General features: G+C 44.2%; 2 protein-coding genes across 20 annotated transcripts in view; one reads left to right on the top strand and one right to left on the bottom strand.

Moving 5' to 3' along the window:
- The first annotated feature begins 8419 nt into the window (after positions 1–8419).
- Positions 8420–23390, top strand: PAX9 (paired box 9). 2 transcript variants are annotated; one of them, XM_060619550.2, is made up of 5 exons: positions 8420–8809; positions 9575–10201; positions 13202–13344; positions 22426–22648; positions 22850–23390. In XM_060619550.2, the coding sequence occupies exons 1-5, from the start codon at positions 8806–8808 to the stop codon at positions 22861–22863; spliced, it is 1011 nt and encodes a 336-aa protein (XP_060475533.1). In that variant the 5' UTR covers positions 8420–8805; the 3' UTR covers positions 22864–23390. The 2 variants fall into 2 exon arrangements, with proteins under 2 accessions (XP_060475533.1, XP_060475532.1); XM_060619549.2 differs by having other exon boundaries at positions 22426–23390.
- A 283-nt stretch (positions 23391–23673) lies between these two features.
- The window catches only part of SLC25A21 (solute carrier family 25 member 21), a 481661-nt gene continuing 477434 nt past the window's right edge, over positions 23674–27900 (bottom strand). For 16 of the 18 annotated variants that reach the window (XM_060619551.3, XM_060619559.3, XM_060619563.3 and 13 more), the window contains one exon: positions 25359–26820. In XM_060619551.3, the coding sequence (XP_060475534.1) occupies positions 26759–26820 (62 nt within the window). In that variant the 3' untranslated portion in view covers positions 25359–26758. Of the gene's footprint in view, positions 24701–25357; positions 26821–27900 lie in introns of those variants that run through there. The other 2 variants (XM_060619552.3, XM_060619553.3) reach the window with 2 other exon arrangements.

The following is a 27900-nucleotide window of genomic DNA, read 5'->3' on the forward strand; positions in this document are numbered from 1 at the left end:
CTTTTAAAATATGAGGAACTTTTACATGTGCGAATTCCTATATAACATCAACAGACATTTTAAAAATTATTTTTTCACATTTGCACAAAGGACATACATGTACTGAACAAAACTGATAGCACTTATGTGGGTTTTCCTGAAAAAGAATTTAGAGTCACTCGTATTAATTTAGAAACCATTTCATTTGAATTTAAAAAAATGAATCATGAAAAGGACATTTTTTTCCCTCTTTCCTCAGGAAGAAAAAAAATTTTTTAGATTAATTTAATCTATAAAGATGTATCTGTTTTGTCTCTCTTGGCTTAGAAAAATGACTCTTTTGAGAGGTTACATTTATTTCTTTTTTTTACATTTCTCTTCTTTAGACTCTATGTTCTCACTGAAAACCACACTGTTGGATCTCTTGGCAATTTTTTCCATAAGTATCCTCCAGTCGTGTCAATGGCGAAATGATGACAGTCTGTGTTCCCACTGACTCGGACACGACTCAAATGTGACTGACCCTGAGGAAAAGGTGGGATGTCGTCTCTTTCACTGGTCGTGGGGGGCAGGCAGAGTTTTTAGACTTGACAGGACCGCTGTGCTGGCAGAGGGAGGAGAAGAGAGTGCATCCTGAATGTAGCAAGTGGGCCTCTTGGTTCCACAGCCTTCATCAGAGGGGCCTACCTGAAACTCTCCGGTCTCAGGAAGGGCTGAACCCAGCCAGGAAGAAGACAAGTGATGTGTGTCCCGCTCTACTGATGCTGTAGATTGCTGGGATACAGACCCTTGCTGCAAGAATACAGTCAGACGACTCCTGGCCTGCAGGGCTTTGGTGACCCCAGCCAAGACGGGAGCAGCCAGATTCTGGTGTGGATCGCAGTTTCTCTCAGAAACCGGAAAACACCAGCTTGGAATTTCACAGCCCGGGTCCTCAGTCCCAAATGGAAAGCACCTTCCCTACCCAATCCCTACTCAAAGATCACCTAGCAAATTCCTCGTGGGCCACAGCTAGAGAGCATTTTCCCAATACAGTAAAAGTGACCCCTGCTTCTATTTACTTTGTGGTCTTCTCTTTCCCTGGCTACCACCTCTCCCAGGGTGCACTGAAATTCTCTTAACATTATAGTTTTTAAAATGAGATGGTTTATATCTTCTCTGTATCCCGGATAACTAAGAGTTGAGCTGGGCTACAAGATGCAACCCAGAACAAGAAAAGCGTAACTGTAGTCCGGAGTCCTGGGAGAGAGCTTGGCTAACTGGCTAGCTACCACGCACAGTTCGGAGGCACTTGGGTGCAGCTAGCTGTGTTAATTACGGGTTCTAATTTTATTGCGGCTCGACTCCTCCTGGTTTGTCCCCACTATAATGCTCTTAAAAAGAAACACCCACAGGCACACACCACAACGAATCCCCAAGGAAGACAAAGGTAGATTTCTCTGCCTGGGGGGTTGACACTCTGAGAGCGCCTGGGGAACCAGAAGGGCAGATTCACGCATCCGGGAACAGATCTCAGCGAAGAGCAGCTAATTCCGGAGTCTTCTCTGTCCTCCTTAGTGTTCCTCTTCCTGCAGTTCAGCGGAGGCGCTCCCGGGGCACGCTGCCGATACCCACAGTACCTGTGGTCCGGTGCCCAGGCCCTGGAGTAGCCTGAGTCTGCAGAAGGCAGTGCACGCAGCCGGCGCCTGATAACGGGTTTCCTGTCCTCACCGGGTCAGTCCCGACCTCTTCGGCGGTGGCGTGAAGTGTCGTGGAGTCTGTATACAGTGAGAAAGCAAGGGTACAGGCCCTCTTTGCCGCAGGTTCTTGGCGTCCTTAGGTGGGTTTCTCCCCCTAAGTGATAGAGGCGGGAAGGAGGAGTGTCCAATGTCCGTGCTGACACCTGCGGTAAGGGGGCTTCTCTCTGTGCTTCAGCAAGAGCTGTGCCTGCAGAATAGGGAAAAAGGGAGAACAACGACACTGGGAGCATGGTGGGGTTTGCACTCCCGTCTGCTTCATGAACCGTGTGATCTCATTTAATCTGTTTTGTGGGCTTTTATTTAATGTCAGTCTCTGTTTTATCTCTTATGACACTGGAAAGGTAGTATCTCCTTTCTATGGTTATTGTGGTGCTTGGGTGTTGTAAGCCCTCAGCAAATGGTAGGATGAGCCAGAGGACCATGGTCTCATCACTCCCTTTCCTTTAGAGGAGCCTCTTGGCAGTTTCCAGTTTTCCGCTGTAGAACAGAGACAAGTCACAGAACCGTGGCACTGAATAGCCTCTGGGGATCGCAAGAGGATGGAGCCCTGCAGTATTTGGAAGATGAGCTTTGGGTGAATCATGAAAAGACTAATGCTCGAGTTTGCCTTGGAGTGTTGTAGAGGAAGGTATGGGGATTTGGAGCCCAGTGGAGAATTGGGGGTGAAGGAGGAATTGGAAGAGGAAACTAAAAATTTCGGGCTATAGATGTTCTGTGGATTTTCAAAGGCCTTTCCCAATCTTTGCAAAAAATTACTGTGGGAGCATCATCAAAACTGACACCTGTAGGTGGCGCTATGAAGAGGTGACTTGGCCGGGAGAGAGGTAGCCAGGGACTTAAGGACTGCAGCAGAATTTCCGTGACTCCGACCCTGACTCTGCTCCCGACCCTTCTTCCTGTTTTCAGAGGGATGGTGAGGACTATGCAGCAAGAATCTCCGCTTTCAAGGTCAGCGCAGGGCTAGCTGGTGGTGGAATTTGCCCAGAGAAGGAGACAGGTTGGAAATCCCGCGCCTCAACCGCACCGAGCTGGGCAGCTCCACCACTCTCTCCATTGCCCGGTTGTGAGCACTCGCCCGGAGGGAACCGCGAAGTGAGCGAGCCTGTTCTCTGCATCACCGAAAATGGGAGGAACGCCAGTGCTTAGCTCCAAGACTGGCCCACAGGTCGATTTCGGCTTCTTGAAGCCTGCAGGCAACTCCAACTTGACAAGAAAGCTGAATTCAACATAATCTGGACCAAGATGGGGAGGGAACCTGGAGGACTTTGCATTTGCTCGAGAGCCCAAACCAAGGCTTAGACGTGCGGCCTGGTTCGTATTTATCTTTTCCAGACAGCCATTGGGCCAATCGGGTCTTCGGAAGGAGGCAACCCCCCTGCCCTTACAGGGACCCTGAGGGCAGGGTCTTTTAAGAGCCCCGCAAAGCTTTTCCCACACGCAGCGGCCACTCTCTTGAGCTGCTTCAGCTCAAGGCTGTAGAGTGACTGCGGACGGTGTCCTCCTCTTGGTATGGCTCCTACAGACGCTTAAACCCAGGCGAGACGAAGTGCCCTCTCCCTCTGACAAGGAGGCTCAGCCTGGCCTCCCAGAAGGGATCCTCCCTGTCCCTGCCCCCAACCGGATCCGATCCTTGACAGCACTTGCGGGATCGCAGCCACAAGTTTTGGTCTTTGCACGCGCGAGCGCGCGCGCACGCACACACACACACACACACACACACACACACACAATGTGTTCTCTTTCATTTGCGGATTTAATAAACAAATGTAACCATATCACATGGGGCTCCGAGCCGTCCTTCTGAAAGCAATTCCGCTGTTGAAAACTGAAAAATGGGTGTAATTTGCGTTCAGAAAGTGATGTTAGGGTCATGGCAATTTCCCGGGCCGTTATTTATTTTTACTTTAAAGTCTTTAGGGAAGATTTGCTTATATACTCGGAAACCTTCCAATGCGAGAGTACCAGCAATCCGGTTCGCCTTCAACGCTGCGGGGGGGTGGGGGTGGGGTGGAGAACAATTACTGAGTGACGCTAATATGGGGAAACTGAAAAGAAATGTCGATTGTTTTTATTGTAACAGAAGGAGTGAACAAACAGAAAAACCAACCCCGGGTGATCGGAAACAGGCAGGCGGGGAATTAAAAGCGGGTCTCAGGCGGCAACAGGCCCCTCCCCTGCCCTTGGAAGGAGAAAGCGGGTGAGGAGCGCTCGCAGCCCCGGGGGCCAGTCGCACGGCCCGCAGCGGGATTTCCGCGCTCTGGCCGGACCCCGCACGCTGCTACCCTCCGGGGAAAGGGTCTTGAATCGTAAGCAACGACAGGAAGGCGGAGAGGCGGCAGGGAGGCTTTGGCGATTCTCGGAGAATCTTCTGGGCTCCTTCTGGGGGCCGCACACCCCCGCCCCTGTCGCCCCACCTCCACTTGGGCTGGTACGTCCCGCGGCGTCCGCAGCCCGGTTAAGTCCAGGCCTGCAGGTCAGTGTGTGGGCACCTCCACACCCCAACCCGGGTCCCCGGCTGGGGCTGAGGGCCCTGGCGGTCTGTCTCTCCTTCATCCCAGAAATTTCCGCTGTGGCCACCTCTGGCGCCTCCGCCCGCTGCTTCAAGCGCAGATCCCGCCTGGCCCGCAGCTCAGCGTGGACCCTCCCTCGCCTTAGGCACGGGGTGCGCTTCCGGCTGCCACGTGCCGCAAGCAGTCGCGGGGAGGTCGAGGGGGCGGAGGAGCTGCCGCTGACCCCGTGTGGCCGGGACAGGGCAGTGGGCAGGTCGGGCTTGGAACCCGTGGCCCAGGCGTTAGCAGCGCAGTTTGGCGAGGACCGAAGTCCGGCCTCTTTTTCCGCTCTCCGCCGCGCTCTTTTACTTACCCTGCAAGAGCGCTCCTTTGGGAGAACCGGGGGCGAGATCTTGTTTCTACCTCCTTCCCTCCTCACAAGGCTGGAAGACGTGACTGTGCTCTGGAAACGCGTCCTGGAGCTCAGACTCTGCCTCCTCTCCATCCCTCGGAGCTCCCTGGGTAGGGCGAGAAGTGGGCACGGTCGGCTGTGCCTGCCCTGGCTCCTGACCCCAGGAGGAAGGCAGGTCGGAGGCATCTGCCCCTTAATATTCTTCTCTGTCAACCCTGCTCTTCACTAGTGCCACTGAGAACAGCCGGACCCCTCTCCTGCGCGTACACACGCCCATCTCTCATTCTATCCTCCAGCCGCAGCCCTAGCTGACCCGCGGACTCCGGGAAGCAGCCCAGGGTGTTGGTCAGGGTTGGAGAGCGAGGGAAGAGTTCCCCTTCCTCAGCAGCCTGTAGCGCCGGGGTCCCGCCGCGGCAGTCGCCCCCGCGGGCGCCATCTACCAGGCTGCTCGAGGGCGGCTTCGGATAGAGCCAGATTCCTGTTCCTTCTCGTCATCTCTCCTCAGACCCGGCCTGTGCCGAGAGGGGGGCACCACAGGTTACCGTCCGCGGCACTGGGACCGCTGACAGATTTATGAAGACTTTACAGCATCTGGCCTGGGCCCGAAGTGGCAGGGCAGAGGTCCAGCCTAAGAGACGCGCTGCGGGCTATAGGGCTAAAGTTCCCCCAGCCGCGTGCCCCGGGGGAGCGGGGGTGGGGGTTGGGGAGGGGGGCGCGAGCTGCCCCTGGAGTCCGGGGCCCTGGCTCCCTCCCCTCTGGCGGGTGTACACGTCTGTCCCCGCCGGTGACGGGCATAGGGATTCTCCCCGCTGCGTGTAGTCTTCTCCTTCACACCCTCCCCGGCTAGCTTCCAGTCTCCCACAGAGTAAATATTTACCCAGAGGACGGATAGCCCCTCGGAGGAGGCCTCGACAGTACCCTGGAAGGGCTTTTGGCTTTTCACCGGCCTGTATCAGCTGCAGCCCTTAACTGGTTGTATTTTGGTTTTGGTCTCTTAGTAGAAATTCTTTTAGTAGATATTCTTCAGATCTCTGTGTAATCTTCTGGGTCCAGAGCCGGCAGTTACCAGGGAGCAATGACCCCATCTGCCCCTTGCTCTTTCTCAAAGTCCTCATCTTTAGAACCACCGTCGAGGCTTACTGGCCCTTAATGTTTCTCTCTCTCCTGCCGGCCCGCCCTCTAGCCCTCTTTCCCTTCTTCAGGTCACTCGTCTCTCTTTCGTTGGGGGTCTTCGATTTGCCGGCTACCTGACCGCAGCACTCATTGTGCGTCCCCAGGAGGATTTAAAATCAGTCCCTTCCTCTAGGATCCTTCACCTCTGTCTCTCCCCTGAAGCTTTGATTCCTTTTGCCCCCGAAGTTGGGGCCTCAGTTTGCCGCAGGTTCTTCTTAGTGTCCCTAAACACCGAAGATGCTCGCCAGCTCTTCAGAATGTCCTGGGCTGAGAGCACGGAACACCCGAACTCGCCGGCGTGATGAGGGCCTGCCGCGCTCCGAGGAGCCCCAGCAGAGGCTGCGCCACAATGATCATGCCCTGCCACGGCCAAGTCCCAACAGGTGGAAATGGAGAGAGAGAGTGACAGACCTATTTGGAAGCGCAGGATATGTGAGGTAGCTGAAGGAGTTTAGAGATGAACGAGAGGGATTTGTGTGTTAGGTACACCTAGCCAGAGCTCTAAACAATGAGAATCTCAGAATCACTCTGGGTTGGTGCTGTAGAACCACTATAACCCTCTAAGAGCGCATAGACCCACATCCCGGCACTGGGTCTTGCCAGCCGGAAGGTGGACTAGCCCATTACTGACACCGCAGACCAGCAAAGTCAGCGAGGCGCTCACTGGGAGCGCACGAGCGGTGTGAAGTCTGAGCAAGAGGTAGAGCTAGTCACTGTGCCTGTTTGTGTGTGGGGGGGTGGGGGGGAGAGGGGTCAGGGAGCTTCGTGATCCAGAAGCCCAGGATGTTCAATCTTTCTCACAAACCTCAGTCCTAAGCTCCTCTCTGATACCTCAGTCTCAACTATTTTGCACCCAACCCCCGAGATGGAATTGCTGCATTAAAAATCTTGGATTCCCAAAGCACCTCTGCGGAGTAAAATACCAGGCAGTGCCAAGCAACAGGTAGTGAGGGTCAGACGAAGGTGAAACCGCTATCAAGTCAAATTGCGAGAAATTTTATTTATTTATTTATTATTTTTATTTATTTTTTATTTTTTTAACGTTTATTTATTTTTGAGACAGAGAGAGACAGAGCATGAACGGGGGAGGGGCAGAGAGAGAGGGAGACACAGAATCGGAAGCAGGCTCCAGGCTCTGAGCCATCAGCCCAGAGCCCAATGCAGGGCTCGAACTCACAGACCTCGAGACAGTGACCCCAGCTGAAGTCGGACGCTCAACCGACTGAGCCACCCAGGTGCCCCACGAGAAATTTTAAACAATTGAAACAAACAAAAAAGGCAGACATGCTCAAGTATTTCTGGTTGTGAGACTTTTCACAGGAATCAAGCATAAGGAATTAAGGGTGTTTGAATTCATCTTTTTTTTTTTTTTTTTAATCTTCCAAGTCTTCCTTACCTGTAAATTTGAAGTTAGACTGCGGCCCCAACAACAGAAGCATGAGGATCTGGAGATGGCTCTCCGTTTCAAAAAGCACAGATGATCATTCGCTTTTCTGGCTTCTGGTCACTTACTGGTCCGGAATCTGGGCCCAGTCAGCTTCCCTGTTTGTTGACCAGAGCCACACACATCCCTTGGGATTGTGGGAAGATCAACACGAGTCCTGTGTGCACGAGAAGTAGCGTTTTGACTGTCAAGTAGCAGTAGCAGTATCCTCGACCAGAAGCAGTACAAACACCCAAGTTCATTAAAGATGTTCCCCATCTAGCTTTTAATTTTGACTAGCATTCCCCATAACCCATACTCAAAATGTGATCAGCTTTGGCCGCCAACAAGAGTACTTTACTCTTTAGATTAGACTTAGAGTGATCGAAAGTGAAAATTCAGAAGTAGGCTGCCCCGCAGGGCCTCTGGTAACTAAACAGAAGACCGGGGGATTACTTGTATGCGCAGTCTCAGTGTTCAACTTTCTTGGGACCGAGTCTTTTTGATTAAACCTTTCACTGGTGGGGGGATGCCAGCAGATCTTGGCATCAGGTACCAGCAGACCGGTATCGCGGCTGAGCTCTGTGGTGTGCTGGGCTCCAAGGAGAGTGCCCCTAGCACAGGCAATCGTCGACCCCTTGTGCGTAAGTTCTCGGCGCACCGCGCACGGCCAGGGACTGGAGCCTGTGTGGCTACGGTTTGGCCCCGCGCTTCTGGATGAACCCATCAGAGGCTGCGTTAGGAGGCTAGTCACGGAGACAGAAGAAGGGTCTCCACCTGGCGGTCGCAGTGGCCCCCATCTCCGGCTCGGTCTCTCCTAAACCTCCTGGTCTTTCCGAGGGGCCTACCATCTCACACCTGTGCTCTCGCCACCTGGCATAGGCTGGAGTGAGGTAGCCTCTGCCGGTAACAGGTTCTTCTCCAGACAGCCCCTGGAGGCCCGCATGACGGGCAATTCTAAGAACCACTGCCCCTCGTAATGGTGGCCTCCCACCTCCCACCTGGAATTTTAACTTCAATTCTGAGGCATCTGTCCCTCCTCCCCTCCTAGAAGTCTCTTCAACCCCTTCTCCCTTCGAGTCTCTCAAATTCAGACCAAACGCTTTCATTTGCTTATTCAGCATTTTTATCAGCCCGATTGTGTTGTCTGTTTGCGCTGCTCCTGGGAAGGTGTCAAACTCCCATTTTCATTGTATTTAGTCACCCAGGTGCAGAGCAAGCTTGAAAGAGACAGCGGAAGGACTTTCCCGGACTGCACTGTCGCTCAGCTGGCCGCACCAATCACCACGCAGCTTGCCCTCGGACCCTCCTCTTTGAGGGCGTGTCCCTGGTGAGTGATTGACGGAGCCGCCCGGCCCAGCTCAGGCCAGCCCACGTTGCTGCTTAGATTGAAATGCAGAACTCTAGCCTCTTTCATCGGGGCACAGACTTCCTTTTACTCCTTCCTTTTGCACTCTCGCCGCCTCCTCCCGGGAAGAAGCGGAGGCACCGGCGGCCCGGGGCAGCGACGAGCCGGGCCACTGAGGCTGTGCGAAAAGTTACTTTTTGGGAGTGCGGAACTGGGGCCCCGTTGGTGTACTGCTCGGAGCAATGGGTGAGTGGCGGCGGGGGACGCTGTCAGAGCCGGGAAGGGAGGGAGGGAACCACAGGGTGAGAGAGGGAGGGAGGGAGAGCGAGGGCGCGCACCACTGAGCGCTCACACTCTTCTTATTGACTTTGCTCGTGTTTCTACAAGTTGTTAGGAACACGCTAAGGGTCAGGGCGCACAGCAGTTCAGTCTGAACGCTGGCTACTGGGTTGCTGTTGATGCCATTTTCTGATTTTAAAAGAAGGGAGCGGTGGCATCAGCAAGCTCCGCAGTCCTAGTGGAGGACCAAGTTTTGTTTCACGTAGACTCACACACTCAGAACGTGAGGGGAAAAAAAACAAACAAACTGTAGTTTCTTCTAGACCTTGTCTAATCGCGCGGGTCTCCAGGCGGGGCGCTGGGGCTCAAGGGGTAGCGGCCCAAAGACTTTAGCGCCGAGAAGGCGAGAAGGAGCCTGTTGCAGGCGTCAAGACCGATCTCCTTGCCCGCTTCGGAGACTTTTGAACACTAGGAGCGGCCCTGTGTCCCACCACTTTGTTTGCTTGTAGTGGCCGCAGGCACCACCGGAATGGGGGGGGGGGTCCCACTCGACCTTAGTGGTTTGGGGCCACTGGGCGAGACTCGGGGACAATAGGGTTTGGGAAAAGCCCAGGTTCCTAGTCCGGGGTGGGTGCATCCGCCCTGCCTTCTTATGCGGGCGGAGGCCGAGTGGTAAACGGCTGTCCCAAACTCCCGGTGCGTGTCCCCGCGCGCCGTGTGTTCGTTTTGCAGAGCCAGCCTTTGGGGAGGTGAACCAGCTGGGAGGAGTATTCGTGAACGGGAGGCCGCTGCCCAACGCCATCCGGCTTCGTATCGTGGAACTGGCCCAACTGGGCATCAGACCGTGTGACATCAGCCGCCAGCTACGGGTCTCGCACGGCTGCGTCAGCAAGATTCTGGCGCGCTACAACGAGACAGGCTCGATCTTGCCAGGAGCCATTGGGGGCAGCAAACCCCGAGTTACCACCCCCACCGTGGTGAAACACATCCGGACCTACAAGCAAAGGGACCCTGGCATCTTTGCCTGGGAAATCCGGGACCGCCTGCTGGCGGACGGCGTGTGCGACAAGTACAACGTGCCCTCGGTGAGCTCCATCAGCCGCATCCTGCGCAACAAGATCGGCAACTTGGCTCAACAGGGTCATTACGACTCCTACAAGCAGCACCAGCCGGCGCCGCAGCCGGCTCTGCCCTATAACCACATCTACTCGTACCCCAGCCCCATCACGGCGGCCGCAGCTAAGGTGCCCACGCCGCCCGGGGTGCCAGCCATCCCCGGCTCGGTGGCCATGCCCCGTACCTGGCCCTCCTCCCATTCCGTCACCGATATCCTGGGCATTCGCTCCATCACCGACCAAGGTAAGGGCTCACGGGCCGGATGTGTGGACGTTGCAGAGTCTTCCCCTACACCCTCGCTGGTGTCTCGGTATCTGCGGCCTCCGAGCCCGCGTCTATCCCACCACCTGAGGCTTTTTCCTTTCGAAACTATGGAGTCCTCCCAGGGGGGTGTCCTGATCTCATTAACTTGAAATTCATGCCCTCCGTTTCCTTGCCACACACAGTCTCCTGCCTCATCTCAAACTACCAGACCCATAACATCCCCCCATCCCCAACACATGGTTCGCATTTTCCACCCTCCCCCGCCTCTCTCGCCGCTGCTGCCTCAGACCCGCTCGCTCACTTGAAGAGCGTGGCCCGGGTTGGACTGGGGGCTCAGCCCGGGAGGACTGAGCGGGCGTGGGGCTGCCGGTTGCAGACACCGCTGCGGGCAGCTTGTTTGGGGATCAGATGCGGCCGCGAGGAGTTGGGCACCCTGTGGAAATTGCAGTATTCTTGGATTCTGGCAATCAGGCCAAATTTGCTCAGGCAGGAAGTTCAAATGTCACCTAATTGGTTTCATTCTTATGCTTCACTTCATTTTCCTCGGAAACTGAGGTCCCGAAGTTACTACTAGTAACTTGCATGTTACTGCATTGCTCATTCTGGGACTAATTTTCTGCTTTATTTCTCTCTCTCCCTTTTTTTCCAAGCCCCCCCCCCCCCCCCCCCCCCGGCCTTTACCTTAACAGACTTCACTATTTGTATCTTAGGAAGTAGCACCAACCACCGCTGTGATGGAGACAAAATGCGGGGTGATTCCATCTTGTCCTCTCTTCTTTCCCCCTTTCCCCACGCCTGCGGCTTCTCTTTAGTGTCTCCTGGTCCCGGGAAATGCCAGTGGATATGTAGTACTTGCACGTTTTCAGCGGTGCCACCCCGCTGTTCTCTTCCTTTCTCACCCTTGACCTTGTGGTGTCCCCAGTGTCTTTTCTGGTTGATAAGAAGGATTCCCTGAGCTCCCCCCACCCCCCCCAGCTCAGTCGGCTTCTGCAGACCAGAGTTTGTTTTCTTTTACTTCATAGTTAAACAAAACAATACAACAACAACAAGAAAAACCAGCATTAGCTTCTTTCTTGGTAGGGGTAAAAGGTCAAAATGTCCTAGATGCAGAATTAAAATAATACAGAGATAAGAGCCTACCTTTTAAATTTGTTGGCCAAAAGTTTAAAAAGCACGGAAGAAAAATAGGAAGGGGGGGGAATAGTTCATTTAATTATTTCCTGTCTTTCTCTGTTGTCACCACATTGGCACAATTATCTTTTTAAGTAATTAAAGCAGAGCCCTGATTTCTCATATTCTTGTTTTCTGACTGTCAATTTACAAGATCCTTTAAGGAGCTCAGTTTTGTCTTATTCGGGGCTGGTTGGAGCTTTAGTTGGAGAGAGTTTGCCCTTGATTTATAGGATAAACTGACCTCAGTGACATTTAAAGGAAGCTCCTGTTCATGGGAAAGTGTGAGATCAGCAGAAATGGGGGCTCACAGGGGGATCTCAATTTCTTAAGATAACTTCAGGCTTGTGCCCACCGATTGCCTTTTGTCTGGGAAGGCAAAGAGAGACTGGCAGTTCTGCACCAAAACACGGTTTCCTGGTGCAAACTGGAACACAATCTAATCCTTTGGAAAGGAGGAGGAATAGTTTAAAAAAAAAAAAAAAAAAAAAAAGACTGACAGATTTGAAAAGACAACTGTTCTTCCCCAGGGATCCTACAATCAGACCAAATATCAGTTGGAAAAGTAATGGAGTATATGGAGAGGAGCAACTGTTCGTTCTAGATGTTGATTCTGGAGGCCAGCTTTAAACATGTTTTCTGACAAATCCATGAACATAAGATGATTATTTCTATAAGTGATCACTTCTACAAAATGATTGCTCCTTCAAAGCACTGTGTCAGATGGAAGTATTTAAAATCAAGTTGTAGCGGCTTTATCAAACTTCAGTCCTCCACCCATAGGTCCCAAAGACAAAAACACATTGCTCATAGTCTTCAAATATCTCTTCTTTAAAACTGCAGTTGGCCATTCAAAGATGGCAGTGGTTTAATAGGCACACATTTAGGTATTGTGGTAATCATTTTACAGTGTATAATTTTCTTTGTTTCTCTATTAAGAACATAAAGGATAACTGATGGTTTTACTCCTTTCAAAATACTTAATTCTACCTTCATTTTCTTAACTTTTTATTTCATTAAAAAAAAAAAAACCCACCCTCTCTCTATAACCTTACCACTGTCACTGGTGGCATTTACAGGGGTAATTGTAATATTTATTTTCTGAGTCATATGCACATAACCTCACATATTTAACGTGTAGACATAGAGCATCAAGGGTAGTCACACATAAGTTAGGCACACACAAGACAGAAACTATGCATGTGTATTTTGCATGTGCATTGTGGCCATCACGTAGTTATTTGCTTGCAAAGGACTTTGCAGGTCTTTTGTCTTATCTATCCACCTAAGTACTAGATCCCCACAGCACAGTGAGCATTTTTCTAGATGTCTCTGAGCAGGAGCACAGGCCAAGGACGGTTAGGCCAAGGACGCTCCTCTCTCCCTTTTCAGTCTGCGCCAGGACCAGCTTTCGTCAATCCCGAGTCAACCCTGGGTTACGATTGGGATGAACAGCTTCACGTGTTCTTTCCCTAATTTGGGAAAACTCCCAGGTTCTTTCCATTCGATTCCTCGGGGGAGCGAGCAGGGCGGGGGGGGAGGAGAAAATCAAAGGCTTTTGAAAAAGGGGGAAAAAGAAACCTTCCCGCAGGCCTCGGTGAAAGAGCTCGGAGAGGCCTACTCTGAGGCGAGTCAGCGTCGCGGGGCCCTGGGCTGAAAACCGGCGAGGCCGCGCCTGGGACCAGCGCCCCCGGGAGGCCGAGGGCAGGGGTCGGAGCCCTGGAGCTCGCGGGTCGCGGTTTCAGGCCGCGTCTCAGGCCGGGGTGCGCGGGTTGGAGCCCCAGCTTGACGCCTTCTCGTCCTCCCCAGGAGTGAGCGACAGCTCCCCCTACCACAGCCCCAAGGTGGAGGAGTGGAGCAGCCTGGGCCGTAACAACTTCGCCGCCGCCGCCCCCCACGCGGTGAACGGGCTGGAGAAGGGAGCTCTGGAGCAGGAAGCCAAGTACGGTCAGGTGAGAAGGCGAGGGCCCCGCCGGGTGGGCCGCGGTGGCCGCGGGGGTTTGGGCGACGCAGGACCCAGTTCTTTCTGGGCCTCGACCGAGGGCAAGCCCGGGCCGACCGGCGGTCACGGTTGGGTGAGGCGGGACGGAGGCCGGGACCTTGCAGGGCGGAGTTGAGCCACGACCCCCCGCCGCGGGCCCGAGGGCCCCGGGCGGTGGAAGCGCCTCCAGGCCTGTTTGGCCTCTGCAGGCGCGGCCCCCGAAGCCCAATCTGCTGCTCGCACTGGGAATAGTAACCCAAGGAAGGCGCTTCCGAGGGGCCGGGAGAGCGGCCTGGGTTCTCTGAGCAGCGCTGGCGCGGGCTGCCTGCAACGCCCGCGAAGCGCACGCCGGGGGTCGGGGCCTGCGGGCTGGTGGGCTGCGGGGTCCCCACGCTCGCGCGTGTCTCGTACGGCGGCTCCTTGCAAACACGCCGGCGTAGCCTGCCCTGTGATCGTTTGGAGAGGGCAACCAGATAAACCTAATAAAGTTACCATTTCCAGATTAAGGGTCACGTTGTAATCTCCCAAGGGAGGTTTGTGAGAAAACCTCAAATTATACGGACTGGCTGTGGACCGTTTAATTTTTCTTTCCCTCTGTCCCTCCCCCGACTCTGCAAAAAGAAAAATTAAAACACTCGTGTTCTCCCGCCCTCCTCCCCCACCCGGAAAAAATTAAGCAACCACCACCACTGACGCCCTAGAGGTTTGAGTCTAAACTCATCACCAAGTTGGAGTCAGGAGTTCAAAGCCCCGAAGAGCGAGCAAGCAAGCAAACAAACAAACAAACAAACACGGACCTTAAAGCAGCTTAAGGTTTCATTGAGCGGGTCTGGGTAGATTTGCAAGGTTCTTAACGCCAAACTCCAGTTCCGAAGCCCCCAAATACCCAGTTTTCGTTTTATTATTTTGAAGTCCTAAAACTCCTAATGTTTTAGCTGTCAAAAAGCAGCGTTTTATGTGGTATGTAACTTGTTGCTTTTATTCACTTGGGAAGAAAAAAAAATCCTAATTCTCATTTTCTCAAACGCCATTTCCACTTCCTTTTCTCTCCCTGTTTTGTTAAAAGAGACTCATATACGTATTAGTTCTCCCGTGACAAAGATCCTCGAAAATAGCAAAGAAAGAGTCCCTTTCCCGTATCTGTTTCTACTGTAAAGAATGTCATGGAGAAATTATACGAAAGTTTGTCGTTTTCTTTTTAAAAAGCTCCTTATCATAAAGAAGATGCGGTAGGTACAGCGGTTAGGAGCTCCGATCTTCTGGCACCACTGCCACTTAAGCAAGTAATTTTAGCGCCTCCATTTTTTCATCTGTAAAACGGGGAAATAATAGTCCCAACCTCAAGAGATGTTGAGAAGATTCAATGAGATAATGCAATCGTAAGGCGCACAGTAAACCTCCATTAAAAGTTACCAGTGGTTATACATGGCGGTTTAGAGATGGTCTTCTAAAAACAAGCGATTTTGAGGGGTGGGGATGTGTGAGCATATACTTTGTTTGGAGAGTTCATAGTCAAAAAGTGTCAAGGCGTGTTGTTACAAACAATAGAAGGAGTGTATTTAAAGCATCCAGCATAGTAGCTCGCGTTTAATAGGTGCTCAGTAGTTTTTATTAGGTCATCATTTGTTGGAATAACATCGTGAAGTATAGAGTTGAAAAATAGTTTTTAATTCTCACATATATTTGATAAACCCAGTTTACATATAAAGCAATGTCTTAATTCAAAAATCTTTGATGATTTCATTTTTTCCTCCCTTGAATTATATAGATCTAGTGTTTATACTCATTTAGAAATGGTTAATTTACACACATACTTCAAACAGACCACTTTAAAATAAAAATAGAGCTGATTCAAAAAATCTGTATATTCTGAACATGAAAGTTGATTACATTTTATACGCTGATTATTACTGAATTATGAGATTTATAAAAGCAAGTAAATTAAAGACATAAGTGGCTAAATAAGCATTGTTCTAAGTACCTAAGAGAACAAGTTCAATTTTTTTTTCCAGAAGAAAAAGACATTTATATCAAACTTAAATTTGAAACTTCTTAATTGCAGGATGCTAATCTTCTGTATTATCATGTGGTAATATAATTCAGTTGATGTAAAATTTCAAAATTTCAGAAGTTTCTAAGTACAATTAAATCAGTGGTTATTATAATGATCAAAATAGTGCTTAATGATGAAGGTGTGCTAAGTAGGTAGAGAAATTTAGACTGTGTCATTTTGTGAACAGTTTTGGAACTTGGACATTGATTTCCTGGAGGGTAAAATTCTATACTAATACTTGCTCATAAACAAAAAAGCAATGGTAAGGTGTGTTGTGTGTGTGTGTGTGTGTGTGTGTGTGTGTGTGTGTGTATGTATGCATTTCCCTCACCAATATTCAAAGAGCAGCTTTATTTTTAAGTTATTTTTCAAAATGTTATCAGCATAAGTGTATTTTAAAAACCAAAATGTAAACTCAGGTAACATTTTTCTATTTGTGTAATGAACAAAATTTGAAAGTTTTTGGCAAAAAATTCTCAAAAATTATGCACATAATACTTTCAGGGCACTTATAATTTTTATTAAATAGTGCAATATTCTATGACTCAAGTTTCATTTTAGAACATAAAGGAGGACATTGAGAATTCAGAATCCTAGGATTTAGAGCATAGTCTTTTCCCAGAAGACACCTGTAAAATTACTAAAGGGACTGAATTGACAACTGATTGTAGGTACTAGTGATTACCGTAATCTAGAGTTTCTATTTTCAGCTTAAACTACAAAAAAGGATGCCTGATCGCTAGTAATTAGAACCTTATGCACATTTCAGCTATATACACACCTATCTTTTGTTTTTAAACCACTAATTTAGAGTACTCAAACTTGTCTTACTCATTAAGATGAAGTCAATACTTTATATTCCCATTTAGAAGTCCTTATTGTCTACCCTTGAGGATAGAAGAAAAAAGAATATTTATTTGTTTTGGCTTTTTTCACCTGCATTTAATATTGGGCTAGAAATCTTTAATCTCCTCTAATTCTGAATGGCAACAATGTTCTCTGGTTCCTAATGGCTGGTTCTCTTCTGTTAAAACAGAAAACCTTTACTGAATGCAGTTGCATGGCAAAACAAGGGGGGCGGGCTTTGGAATATATCTACCCTTTTATATGGTACTTAGTGAATTAATGCATTTTATTTAAACAGTTTATAAATAGTTGTATAGTTCTTGAAAAATTTTCTACAATTGGGCATACTTTCTCAGAAAAAAATATGTTGTATATCTGGTACTCTAACTGAAGTAATCTGAATGTTAGATTTATAAGCTTTGCGTATCTTCAGTTTTGGTTAGTGTAGGTTAACTCAGACAGCAAGATTAATATAACGTTAGCTACAAATCGAGATGTCAGGAATGAGGAAAAATCCTTACATACTTGAACTTAAAAAGTTAAGAGTTAACAAGCTGTGAAAATGGTTGGATTTGGAGATATAAATTAATCTGAAATTCTTACGAAGCATTAATTTGTATATTGTATTAGAAATATAGTATTTCAGAATCCTGAGTATAACTTTCTAGTACATTATTTTAAACACCGGTTGTCCTTGTAGACATACTGTTCTCATGAAAATATAAATGAAGTTGCACTGGATTTTTCAACATATGAAATAAAGTTAATTTTATGTTAAGTAATTTATAATTTTGCAGAGAATCAAAATGTAGGCAAATGCCAGTAGAAAGTGTTTGAAATTCATGATGTTGTCTATTATGGAAAACATTCCTTAACCTGGGTAGCTTTTAACTATTAGTGTCTTAAAACAAGATTAATGATGTAGCAGTAAAATGTGTCATATAAAATACAAAAAAAAAAAGTAACTTAAATTTTTTTCATGTCTACCTTAATTTTAATATTTTGGAAATATAAAATTTAGGGAAAAATTTTAAGTAGCAGCTTTCCATTACCTAGAGACATTTAGATCTGCAATGTGATAACTAAGCATAATTAAGATCTTTTTGGATGAATGTTGAAACCATATTTACAACCATCATTTCATTTTATCAGATTTGTTTTACTAGGTCATTGCATAATGAATTAAGAACAGTAGAACAACAGTCAAACAAAGATTACACCAAGAAGAGCAAGAAAATCTTGTTTATTTTCAGATCTGAAACTTTTTCTTGCTTATGTTATGGAGGCTGAAATTCTAGGTGAAGCACATCTCTATTTGTGGCTAAATCTGCTTTACTATAAAGCCAAAGTAAACTCATTTTATAATAAGAGGAGGACCAGGTAGAACTGATGAGTGGATGAAAGATTGTGGGTAGAGGATTGGGCGCTGCTGTTTGCATTTTCTTCAAGGGAGAAAATGTTGAGTAGACAATTCTCAGAATGTGAAGACTACTGTCTATCACTTCTAATTGCCAGACAGTTGTCATACCAGTCTCCACCCTCCCCCCACTCCCTCCTCCCGCCATGGTCAAAAGCGTTTGGATATTAATGCATTTCCATTTTTGGGGGGTGGGGGTGGTGGTGTGTGGATAAATGGAACAACCATAAATCAAATAATGAAATGGCTAGATTAGAACTTTTATTTACTTTTTTCAACAGCTTTATTCATTTTGCTTACTTAATGTATAATGCTTGTTCTGTGATCAAAAGTGACTTTTTTTTTTTTTTTAAAGCAAGAGTATCAAAAGGCTGCACTAAGGTATACAAATGGTTATGAAACACCTATGATATGGCCCATTTTATGAGGATATGAGATGATTGAGGCAAGCCCTGTTCTCAAACTATTTATAGTCTAGCTCTCTGCCAATATAGCTTCTCAATATACTAATTTAAAAGCATGTTTTTAAAAAATGGCAAATCTATGTTTCTAAAATTTTAGAACAAGTAAAATGAAAACTCATTTTTTTCATTCAAATCTTAACTGGACATTGTATTTTATGTTTTTTTTTCCCTAGACTATTTTCTTTAATACCAGTGAGATAGAATCTGTTTTTTTTTTTTTTTTTTCCCCTAAAAACATTCAACAAACATTCAACTTTTTCTAGGGTATGCTGTTTGGTCTATTTTACTTTGTATTAGTAAATCTCATTGTCAAAATTAGGTAGAAGATCATTTGCTTCAGGGAGATCCTTGTATAGTTCTTTAGAGGAAAGGATTCTCATGGCTTTTATGGAAGATCCACATAAAAAAGCAGTTGATGGATTGAGGTTTTATTTATGGAATCTTTAGGTAAAGTCATTTTCAAAAATGGGATTTCCATTACATGCCCATTGCTGGGGTTTCATTTGGAAAATTTGTTTACTCTTCTCTGGGGATTCCATATGTTGGTTGATTTATAAATCATATTTACAATCCAATTAAATAGAGTAATTTAGCATGTTTGCTCCCACTATATTTATGGTGTACATTTGGTAGTCTCTACTCAGCCTAACTAGCTTTTCAGATTAATTACATGCCCTTCACTGAAAACATTAAACAGATTTTGGAAGTTTAAGTCATGTACTTTTTTACTGGAAAGAATAAACAAACATCAATGCTACCTGTAGTTGTTTTCCTTTGTGGTGGAAAATTTTACTCATTCAGTGATTGCTTCATAAATAACAATTACTTTACCCAGTAGAGATTTATATCTTTTGCCAACATCATATTTCAGAATTAATATGAGAAAATTGATGTGTTTATTGAGTCACTAGAATGAATAGTGAAGGTGGCAGGCACATTTTAAAGTGTGTTTGTCATCTCATCTTGTTTATGCTGCTTTTTCTAAATTTCTAAATCTGAACTTTACAAGTGAGAAGGAAAGTTGAGACAAAACTTTTTCACCCCAAATCTGGGTCATAATTTAACCTGAGGGAAAGCAAAGAGCTATTTTTATACTGTTTAAAGATTTGTTTTTTTTCTTCTGTTCTCTTAAGCAAACACTTTAAAAAAATTTTTTAAATATAATTTATTGACAACTTGGTTTCCATGCAGCACCCAGTGCTCATCCCAACAAGTGCCCTCCTCAATGCCCATCACCTACTTTCTCACTTTAGCCTCCTCTTGCTTTTTTTCTAACGACGAGGAGATCAAACCTCCCTGAGCTTCCCTTCTTATTCATCCTTTCTGCAGTACAGAGAGACTGCATCACTAAAATGATACTAAATATGTTGTGGATATTAGAAAACTTTGAAATACTTAAGTCACCAAATTTGTTTTTGTGTTATTAAGTATGAGAAATTGGACAAATATGGAACAAATTAGTAGTGTTTACTTTATGCCCAACAAACAAATGTAGTCACAGAATAAGTAAGGCACCTGAAGGTAGCAAAGGCCTAAATCCAGTATTCTTCCTCCCCTAAATCCTAGGAGCATTATCTGAGATGAGAGTCCACTCCAGCCTGATGTCTCAGGAGGGATGGTTCTGGGCAAAAAGAAATGGGTCTACCTAAGGGGATGGTAGACATTGCAAGAGAACAGCTGAAGAGCCCCCAAATAAAGGGGGCACATCACAGAGCAATGGCTCTAAGGGCAAGGATGTAAAGGGAAGATGGTGAAGCAAGTGTTTCAGAGATAACTATAATTCTGGATGACAGAAAAAATGCAAAGAAAAAAGAATGGGTAGGAAAAATTTGGCTGTCATGAAAAATAAAATTTATCAACACATTTTTTGGCTAACTAGAGCACTGTTTCTGTCATGTATACCATTAAGTAGTTTAGCCTTATGTACTTGTAAAATGTTGAGCAAAGGTTTTCACTGTTTTAAAAGTAAATTTAACCTTATTTTATGATCTTGACATGGTAAACAGGATAAAAAATTAATCTAGAATGGAAGAGGCTAATACAAATGCAAATACCTTTCTATAACTGGATCAGAATGATTCCTTTCAAAACTAATTGCTCATGGGTTATTGGGAAAATCCTACACGAACATGATTGGAACTATAATCTCTATGCAATGCTAGATTTCTTCTACAATTTGATAGCTATCTTCATACTCAACTGCTGACAGCCTTAGAGTGTGTCTCCTTTGAACCATTCTCTGATAAGCCATCCTCAGAAAGGGGGAAATTTTTTTGTTTTGTTTTTTTCAGAAGCTAAGAAACAGAATGAGGGTCTAACAATGAAAATAGGGTTCTAGAAGAAGAAAGAATCTTTTACAAGATGTTATATCAAAAGATGCTCTAGTTTGAGATTAAATTGTGTTTGTTCTTTAAATGTCCTGGCAAAGCAGGAAAAGATTTGCTACAGAGGATCCTGTGTCAGGCAGGGGTGATAACTTCTTTTAACACATGACCATTGATTTGCCAATTGGCCCAGGGTAAATGGCTCAATTCCTTAATCTACATTCTTGTGTATAAAAAGAGGATAAGGATTTCATTTATATTTTAAAGTGATGTGCAATGATTTCTTTGTTAAAAATAGAGCACCATCCTATAGGACCCTTGAAATACATTTTAATTTCAATTGAAATCAAATTAAATGAAAGTAATATTGTGTTGTAATCATTATATATTATCTTGCCATTATTATAAACCCAGTAGTTTATAATGAGTTACAATTCACCAATCTTCGTTATTCCATAAACGATGTTGGATATTTCTTGGTGCCTGCAACATAGGGCATATTCAAGAAACCTTAGTTTCCTTTCCCCTTCCTCATTTTCAAAGAACAGGCACTTTGACAAACAGAACAGGATCTATGTGTTCTAACAGACCAAGTACACAAGGTTAACCCCTCTACTTTTATTCTTGTCAGAAATCCATGAGCAGTGTTAAATCATACCCATGTGTTTATTCTATTCCATGTATTACTCTAAATGGAGAAAATCATTTTTGAGAGCCCACCATTGCATTCTCATAGATGTGGAAGTGAAAATAACAATCAAATGAATTAGGAAACAATTTCTATGTTGTAATTGAATTAGAAAAAGTATCTAACACAAGTCTGCTCTTTTCTTACCTCTAAGGATTGAATCGGTTTTACTACTAGTAATTATATTATACATTTACTCTCATTAGGAAATATGTTGATGTATTAATTCATTCACATCTCTGCCAGGAAACAAGTTTACTCTTTATTTCTAAATAATGTAGAAATTGGAGGGGAAAAAAATAAGTTACTTGAGACACCAAGTGGTCATGCCAGAATCAGGATAGGAAATTGGGGTGTTTTTATTGTTGTTAATAGTAACAATACCAACAGTAACTTATTGGATGCCAAGAGAACACTGGTTTCTAGACAGAGCTCCTTGCCTGGGCTGCTGCATTTTGCTTGCAAACTAGGATTTTACATTTAAATTCCTTTCAAGAGAGTTATCCATGTGGCTTTTAAAAACTCATCACAGGACCCCAAAACTTTGCAAACCAATATTCCAATTTCAAAACCACACATAGACAGTTCTTTTATATTCCAATAGACAGTTTTCTTGTTGATAAAATAGCTCTGGAAAAAAATATCCCCAATCTTCATTTAAGAACTCTTATAAGACAACTGCCTGATTTTGCATGTCCTTTGTCCAACAGGCATTTTCAACATGACCTTTTAAAATACGGCCCATGTTTTATTTAACAAAGGTTGTGCTCATTTTGAGAGTCTGGAGTGACAGCCTACACTCCGTGCCCTTCTTTACTGGAAATGAAAGCTACGCCAACCAGGCCCTTCACAAATGCTTCAACAAAAGAGCCAAACAAAACTCAAGTATGGGGAAGGTTGACAAAGGCATCCGGATAGCTGAACGGCTTCTGAGAGTATTTAATCACCATTAATTCTTTCCTCACCCTGTATTTCCTTCCTATAATTCCAAATAGCAAAGCAAGTACTATGAATTTTCTTGTTGTAGCCTCCTCAAAGCCTTTGTGGAAAGAATAATATCTTGTTTTTTGGGCCTTATGTTTAAGCAGCGAGACTGTGAATGCATTTAGAATATAAAGATCAGATCTAAAAAAATCAGAAATTAGAGTCAGAATATTGCTTCTACTCCAGGAACTTACATTCTGCCTCTTTCTGCAAACCCGTGAAATGTCAACTACTACAATGTAATTATTTTCACCTCTTCTCTCTTCCTACTTTTAGGCACCAAATGGTCTACCAGCTGTAAGCAGTTTTGTGTCAGCGTCCAGCATGGCTCCTTATCCGACCCCGGCCCAAGTGTCGCCTTACATGACCTACAGCGCCGCTCCTTCCGGTTATGTGGCTGGACATGGGTGGCAACATGCCAGCGGCACCCCACTTTCCCCCCACAACTGTGACATTCCCGCATCGCTGGCGTTCAAGGGAATGCAGGCAGCCAGAGAAGGTAGTCACTCTGTCACGGCTTCTGCACTCTGATGGGAAATTCTGTCCGCGGCAGCTTCACCCGGGTGTCCCCTCAGCACACCCTCCCCCTCTCCCCTGGTCTCGGATCCCACCCCTCCTGCCCCCAAAGCTGGCTTTAAGGACTCACATCCTTTGTGCTGATGACACTTAAATATTTCTTGCCATAACTTCTCTCTTGCAGAAAACCTGACATGACTTTAGGATTTGAAAACAAAAGCAATCGTAAGGATTGAATGAGACATTTGTGTTGCCCACACACTGTTTTAACGTAGCAAAGAAACCTGCACCCCTCAAAGGGCTTAAGGAACTTTTAAAACTAGTCTTTGGTAAAACCACATGTGTATATTTATTCTAAATCAACCTGAACTTTTGAAACGTGCAATTGTTGAGATTTTGCAAAATCAATAAAGGAAAACACATACAGAAAAGTTACGCTGCACCCTCTAATCAAATAAGGTAACCAAGTAAGTTTAAATTCATCATTAGGAAACTAATCAATAATTGACTTGAGTGATGCTTTGTTTATTTTTAAGAGATAACCTATTTTGTTGGAAAATACGTATAACAAGCCGTATCTGAATTTAGCTCCTCCTGATGTTTTTACTCGGTTCCAAATACAATGATGTTTATATTTTCTATTAGTTTGTAAATACGGACTCTGGATGGTGCATTTGTGTTTTCATTCCATGGGATACCCCCCTCCCTCCCACCCCTATCTATTTTTTTCTCTCTTTTTGTAAAGGTGACTTTCTGGCAACGTCTTTGTCTCTGTTTGGTGGTGGGCTCCTGGACCTGGACTTGCCCCAAATTTTGTGTGTGCAGTGAAGGCTTCAACATCTTATGAAGGACATTTTCTTTCTACAGCAGAGGACTCAAAAACAGATTAAACAAGCCAGTCTCCCATTTTGTATCCTAAACAAACAACACACATGCCAAGCATATAAAGACATGAGGGTGGAAAATATCTGAATAAGAAGGCTTTAAAGGAAGTCACTTAGAAACTTAAGTTTAATGTGAAATGCTTTGCAAAGACACTTAAAATGAACTTTATGTTAAGAAAACCACTGTGAAACTAAATTGTACTGTTATTGTTGGCTTACCTGTGTGTTCAGCAATCTCAGCCCAAAATTATGTTGTAATTTAAAGAAAGTGGAAAATTCTGCTCTAGTGAATGTAAAAATGGCTTGCTGTGAAGTTTACATTGTTGTACAGAAGCATGTTTCACATGTAGGTAAACTGGTGGTGGTATTAGAAATACAGATGCTATTTAATTTTTTAAAATTCCCTTTATTCATTTCTGCAGTTAAAGGACCTAGTTTAGCCAGTAAGTCTTTCTAGACCAATTCTGTTTTCACTTTAATGTTATAGTAGAGCTGTGGTGTGTGTGTGTGTGTGTGTGTGTGTGTGTGTGTGTGTGTGTGTGTGTGGTGTCGTGTTTTAAAACAATTGCTTTTCTTGGGTATAATTCTACATTTTTTCTTTTCTGTTTAGAAAGTTCTTCCTGCTTGGGATATAGGCTTGAAACTACGTTTTAAAAACATTGGTACAATTCATCTATTGGAAAATTAATATATTGGGTTTTTTGTTTTTTTTTTTTGGCATTCTGTGCAATAACTAAGAGGGCACATCACTAGATAATGGATGTTAAAGATGCATTTGGTTAGGTGATCTAGGTTTCTTCCTCTCTGTGCTGTGCACAGTCCACATGGCAACCCAGTTCCGTCACATCGGTTTCATGGCTTCATTTAAAAAACTCAGATGGCTAGAGGAACTAGGTTTTCAGATCACTAGCATATAAACAGTAAGCAGATTTCTGACACACAAGTTACATTCAAAGAACTGCTTTTTTTCCAACTACAGATATCTTAGAGGGCTTTGAACTGCATTTATTTCTAAAGCAACCGAAATTCAGTGCTACAAACAGAGGATTATAACTTCAGGAGAAGAATAAGCAGAAGGAGCAGATGAACTCTCAGGGCCATAGTCTTCCTTTGATCTTGTAAAACTCCTATTGACATCTGGAGTTCCCAGTCTGGTAAGAAAATAGACTATAAACCGAATGGAACAAAGATACCAGTCCAATATTTTGGTGAAGACTTTAAAACCATACTGTACAGGGACTCTCCTGCCATCCAGAAAAACTGACATAAGGTACAGAATTATCCTTTATCAGATATTTTTAGGTGGCTATTAAGAGTCTTTAAAAAACTCAATTGTATGAAACACAATGAAATATTTATCTAAATTAAGAAATCTCTTGTTATTCTATTTATAATTTTTTCTGGTTCTTGTATTTTTAAAAAATCTAATATTAATGATACCAAGATTTTTTTTTTTTCCTTCTCTTCTTCCCCTCAGGTCTTTGCTTAGCAACAGTGAATTCACATGGAGTAACTTAAAGACAACAGAAAGCTAGAATACAACTTGCTATTCAAAGCAAGTTATGATTTAAAGCTACTTTTAAAAATAAGAGAAGGAAAATGGGATGGGGATTGTTTAATTTTTAGACATTATTATTGGCTAATGTTGACATATTTCCTTTGTTTCTTAGGGGGTAAAAGTGTTGTTTTTAAACTGGCAAATGCACTCTTCAGAGGTCCTTTCCTATCCCATTCACAGGGAGAGGTTAAAGGTTCAATTTCATGGCCTCCATGCAGGCAGTACTCTCCCTCACAGGCTGCAATAGCATTACCTGCAAAGGATAGGATGCAGTTGTATGACAGACGCATCTTGTTTGTTTTTTTTTTTTTTCCTTTCTACTTTCAATGACCCTCTTATTGAATATTGGGCTGAAATATAAATTAAAAAACACGTTGGAAAGGATGTACAACCGAAGGCTGTGTATGTATATACAGTATGTCAAAAAGCCTTTATTTTTATACTTCAAATGCTCTAAATTAATAAAAAGTAATAATTACCATGTTATCTTTTATTTTTTATTTTCAAAATGCTTCAGTGACCTAGCCTCATGGTAGAAATAATCCTTAGTAGTAAAGAATAGGTATCGTCTAGAACGTGCAGATATTTTTGTTGACGTCAGCTACTGAGGTAGCATCATTTCAGGAGGCAAATAAAAAATCCAGTTTGTTTCTGTCGGTGCCAAGAGCTATTTTTTTGGAGTGCATGTTAGCACAGGAATCTTTGGAAATGCCAAGAACGTACTTCTATTTTGAAACATTTTTCCCTTCATAATACACATTTTAACACTGCAGATAGATGACTTCATACCAGAAGCTGTCACTTTAATAATTTGGAAATGTACTTTAAACAGTCTTTTTAAGAATGGCATAGGTAAGAGTTCTGAAAAAAGATATTTGGATGCAAACACGGCACAAATGGGCCCAAGGAGTGGTTCCAAATTGTTATTTAACATGAAACTATTTTAGCAACAAAAATTGTTTTCAAAGGGAATTATGTGAAGGAAAGTAGTTCAACATAATTTCATGTTTTCTATTTGTCCTAAAAGACTTCACATATCATGATTTAAAAATATGACTGCTTTAAAAAACAGTGCCAGTAGCTTTGGGAAAGTAGAGGTGTGATGTAGATTATTACTCTAAAGAAAACCAACGGATTTAAATTTTAACATAAAATTCAATATTTTTAAAATGCCATTTTAGTGTACTTTAAAAATCTTTTCCTTGTGCCTTTTAGTTATTATTTATGGAAGAATTCCTTAAAAGAACTGTTCAAATTTTGGCTTAATTTTTTTTTTTAAGACTTTAAGCATTTCTTGATATCTTGGGGAAAAAAGTAATTATGAATACAATGAATTTTCATTGTGAATCAGTGTGAGAGGAATACAGGTCATGAAATTTATATTGCTTTTATGAACTATATCTGATTTCTATGCTCGATTAACACACCTCATTACTTCATATTATCTTACAGATTTATGGATATGGCCAAAACTACTGTCTCAAATTGTCTAGAGATAATTTTTGGAGTATCGAAATAGATTTTCATGAATCTAGAGTTCATGAATAAACTGTTTCCCCTTAATTGTACATAAGATTGTAAATTATAATTCTACAATTATCAGCTCAGTGCTGTATAGCAAATATCCATTATTTCAACACTTCATAGGTAATCACCAGTTCTCTTGCAGCCATGAATAGGTGTATTCATAAACCAGCAGCATCACTGCACCACCTAGAAAAGAAAAGAGCTGGTTTTTATCTCAAATCCTGCAAAATAGCATCATTTTTCCCCACTGGGTTTCTGGATCTGTGAAGTCCCATTAGCCTATCAAGCAGGGGCTGCTTAGACTCACCAATCTTTGGGCTCTAATACGCTGATGTAAAACTATTGTGGAAAATTCTCACAGCAAAATCAAGACCATCTTGAGTCTCCAAATACATTTTTTCCCCATGAGTTTCTGTGACTTTCAGCATTTCTCATCAGATTCTTTTTCAGGCACTCTTAATTTTTAAAAGTAAATAAATATAGACACATTTAGTCATGTAAGGGCATGTGGCTTTCCTGCAAACAAACCTTCATATTTTTCATATGTAGGCAAAGGATTTATCTTTTTCAGTCCATAATTAACATTGTCCTAGTTGTATTCAAGAAGGAACTCTCTAAGAGGGTACTTGACAGATGAGTCCAGCTTTCGCTTACAGCCTTCAGACTGGATTGCAATGTGAAAAATAGCTTCTGAATATTTAAAAATATGTGCATTACAAAATATAGCTAGCTTTCATCCTCCTCTTGTTTTTCTTCCTCTTCTCCACCTCATATAAATGTATCACACTTGAAAATTTGGTAGTGGGGTTTGGGTGCCATAAGACCACCATTCATCTTGAAAGAGAAGAGTTCTATAACTGGCTTCAAAGAGGCTTGCTATGTAATATGTCAACAAGACTATGATAAAACTAAGCACCCAGGTTGCAGAATACCAAGAAATCAGGAGAGGCATTTGCATGTGGATGATTTGGTGTTCTGTCTGATGCCGTAAATGGCACATCTCCATGCTCTTGAATATAAACTATGTATCCTCTCATGTCTGTGTGAAAAATGTGGACAGATACCCTGAGCACAACTTTAAGAAGACTCGGCTGCACGAATAGAAGATGGACTTCTGACGAAAACAACCAGAACTTGATTTTGATCTTAGTTATTTTGTACACACTGCCATCTGTGTGTGAGTGTGTGTTTTTTTAATCTACAGGCCACACATGTTTGTGTAACCTTATACCAAAGATAATTACCTGCCTGTAATTTTCATTTTTA

The sequence above is a fragment of the Panthera onca genome, chromosome B3, assembly GCF_046562875.1.
Source record: "Panthera onca isolate mPanOnc1 chromosome B3, mPanOnc1 haplotype 2, whole genome shotgun sequence".
Lineage (NCBI taxonomy): Eukaryota > Metazoa > Chordata > Mammalia > Carnivora > Felidae > Panthera > Panthera onca.

Bases quoted from the DNA above. Each gene is read 5' to 3' on its own strand.
- PAX9 (XM_060619549.2), top strand. The intron at 10,202-13,201 runs GTAAGGGCTCAC...CGTCCTCCCCAG, and splicing joins TCGCTCCATCACCGACCAAG to GAGTGAGCGACAGCTCCCCC. The intron at 13,345-22,425 runs GTGAGAAGGCGA...TCCTACTTTTAG, and splicing joins AGGAAGCCAAGTACGGTCAG to GCACCAAATGGTCTACCAGC.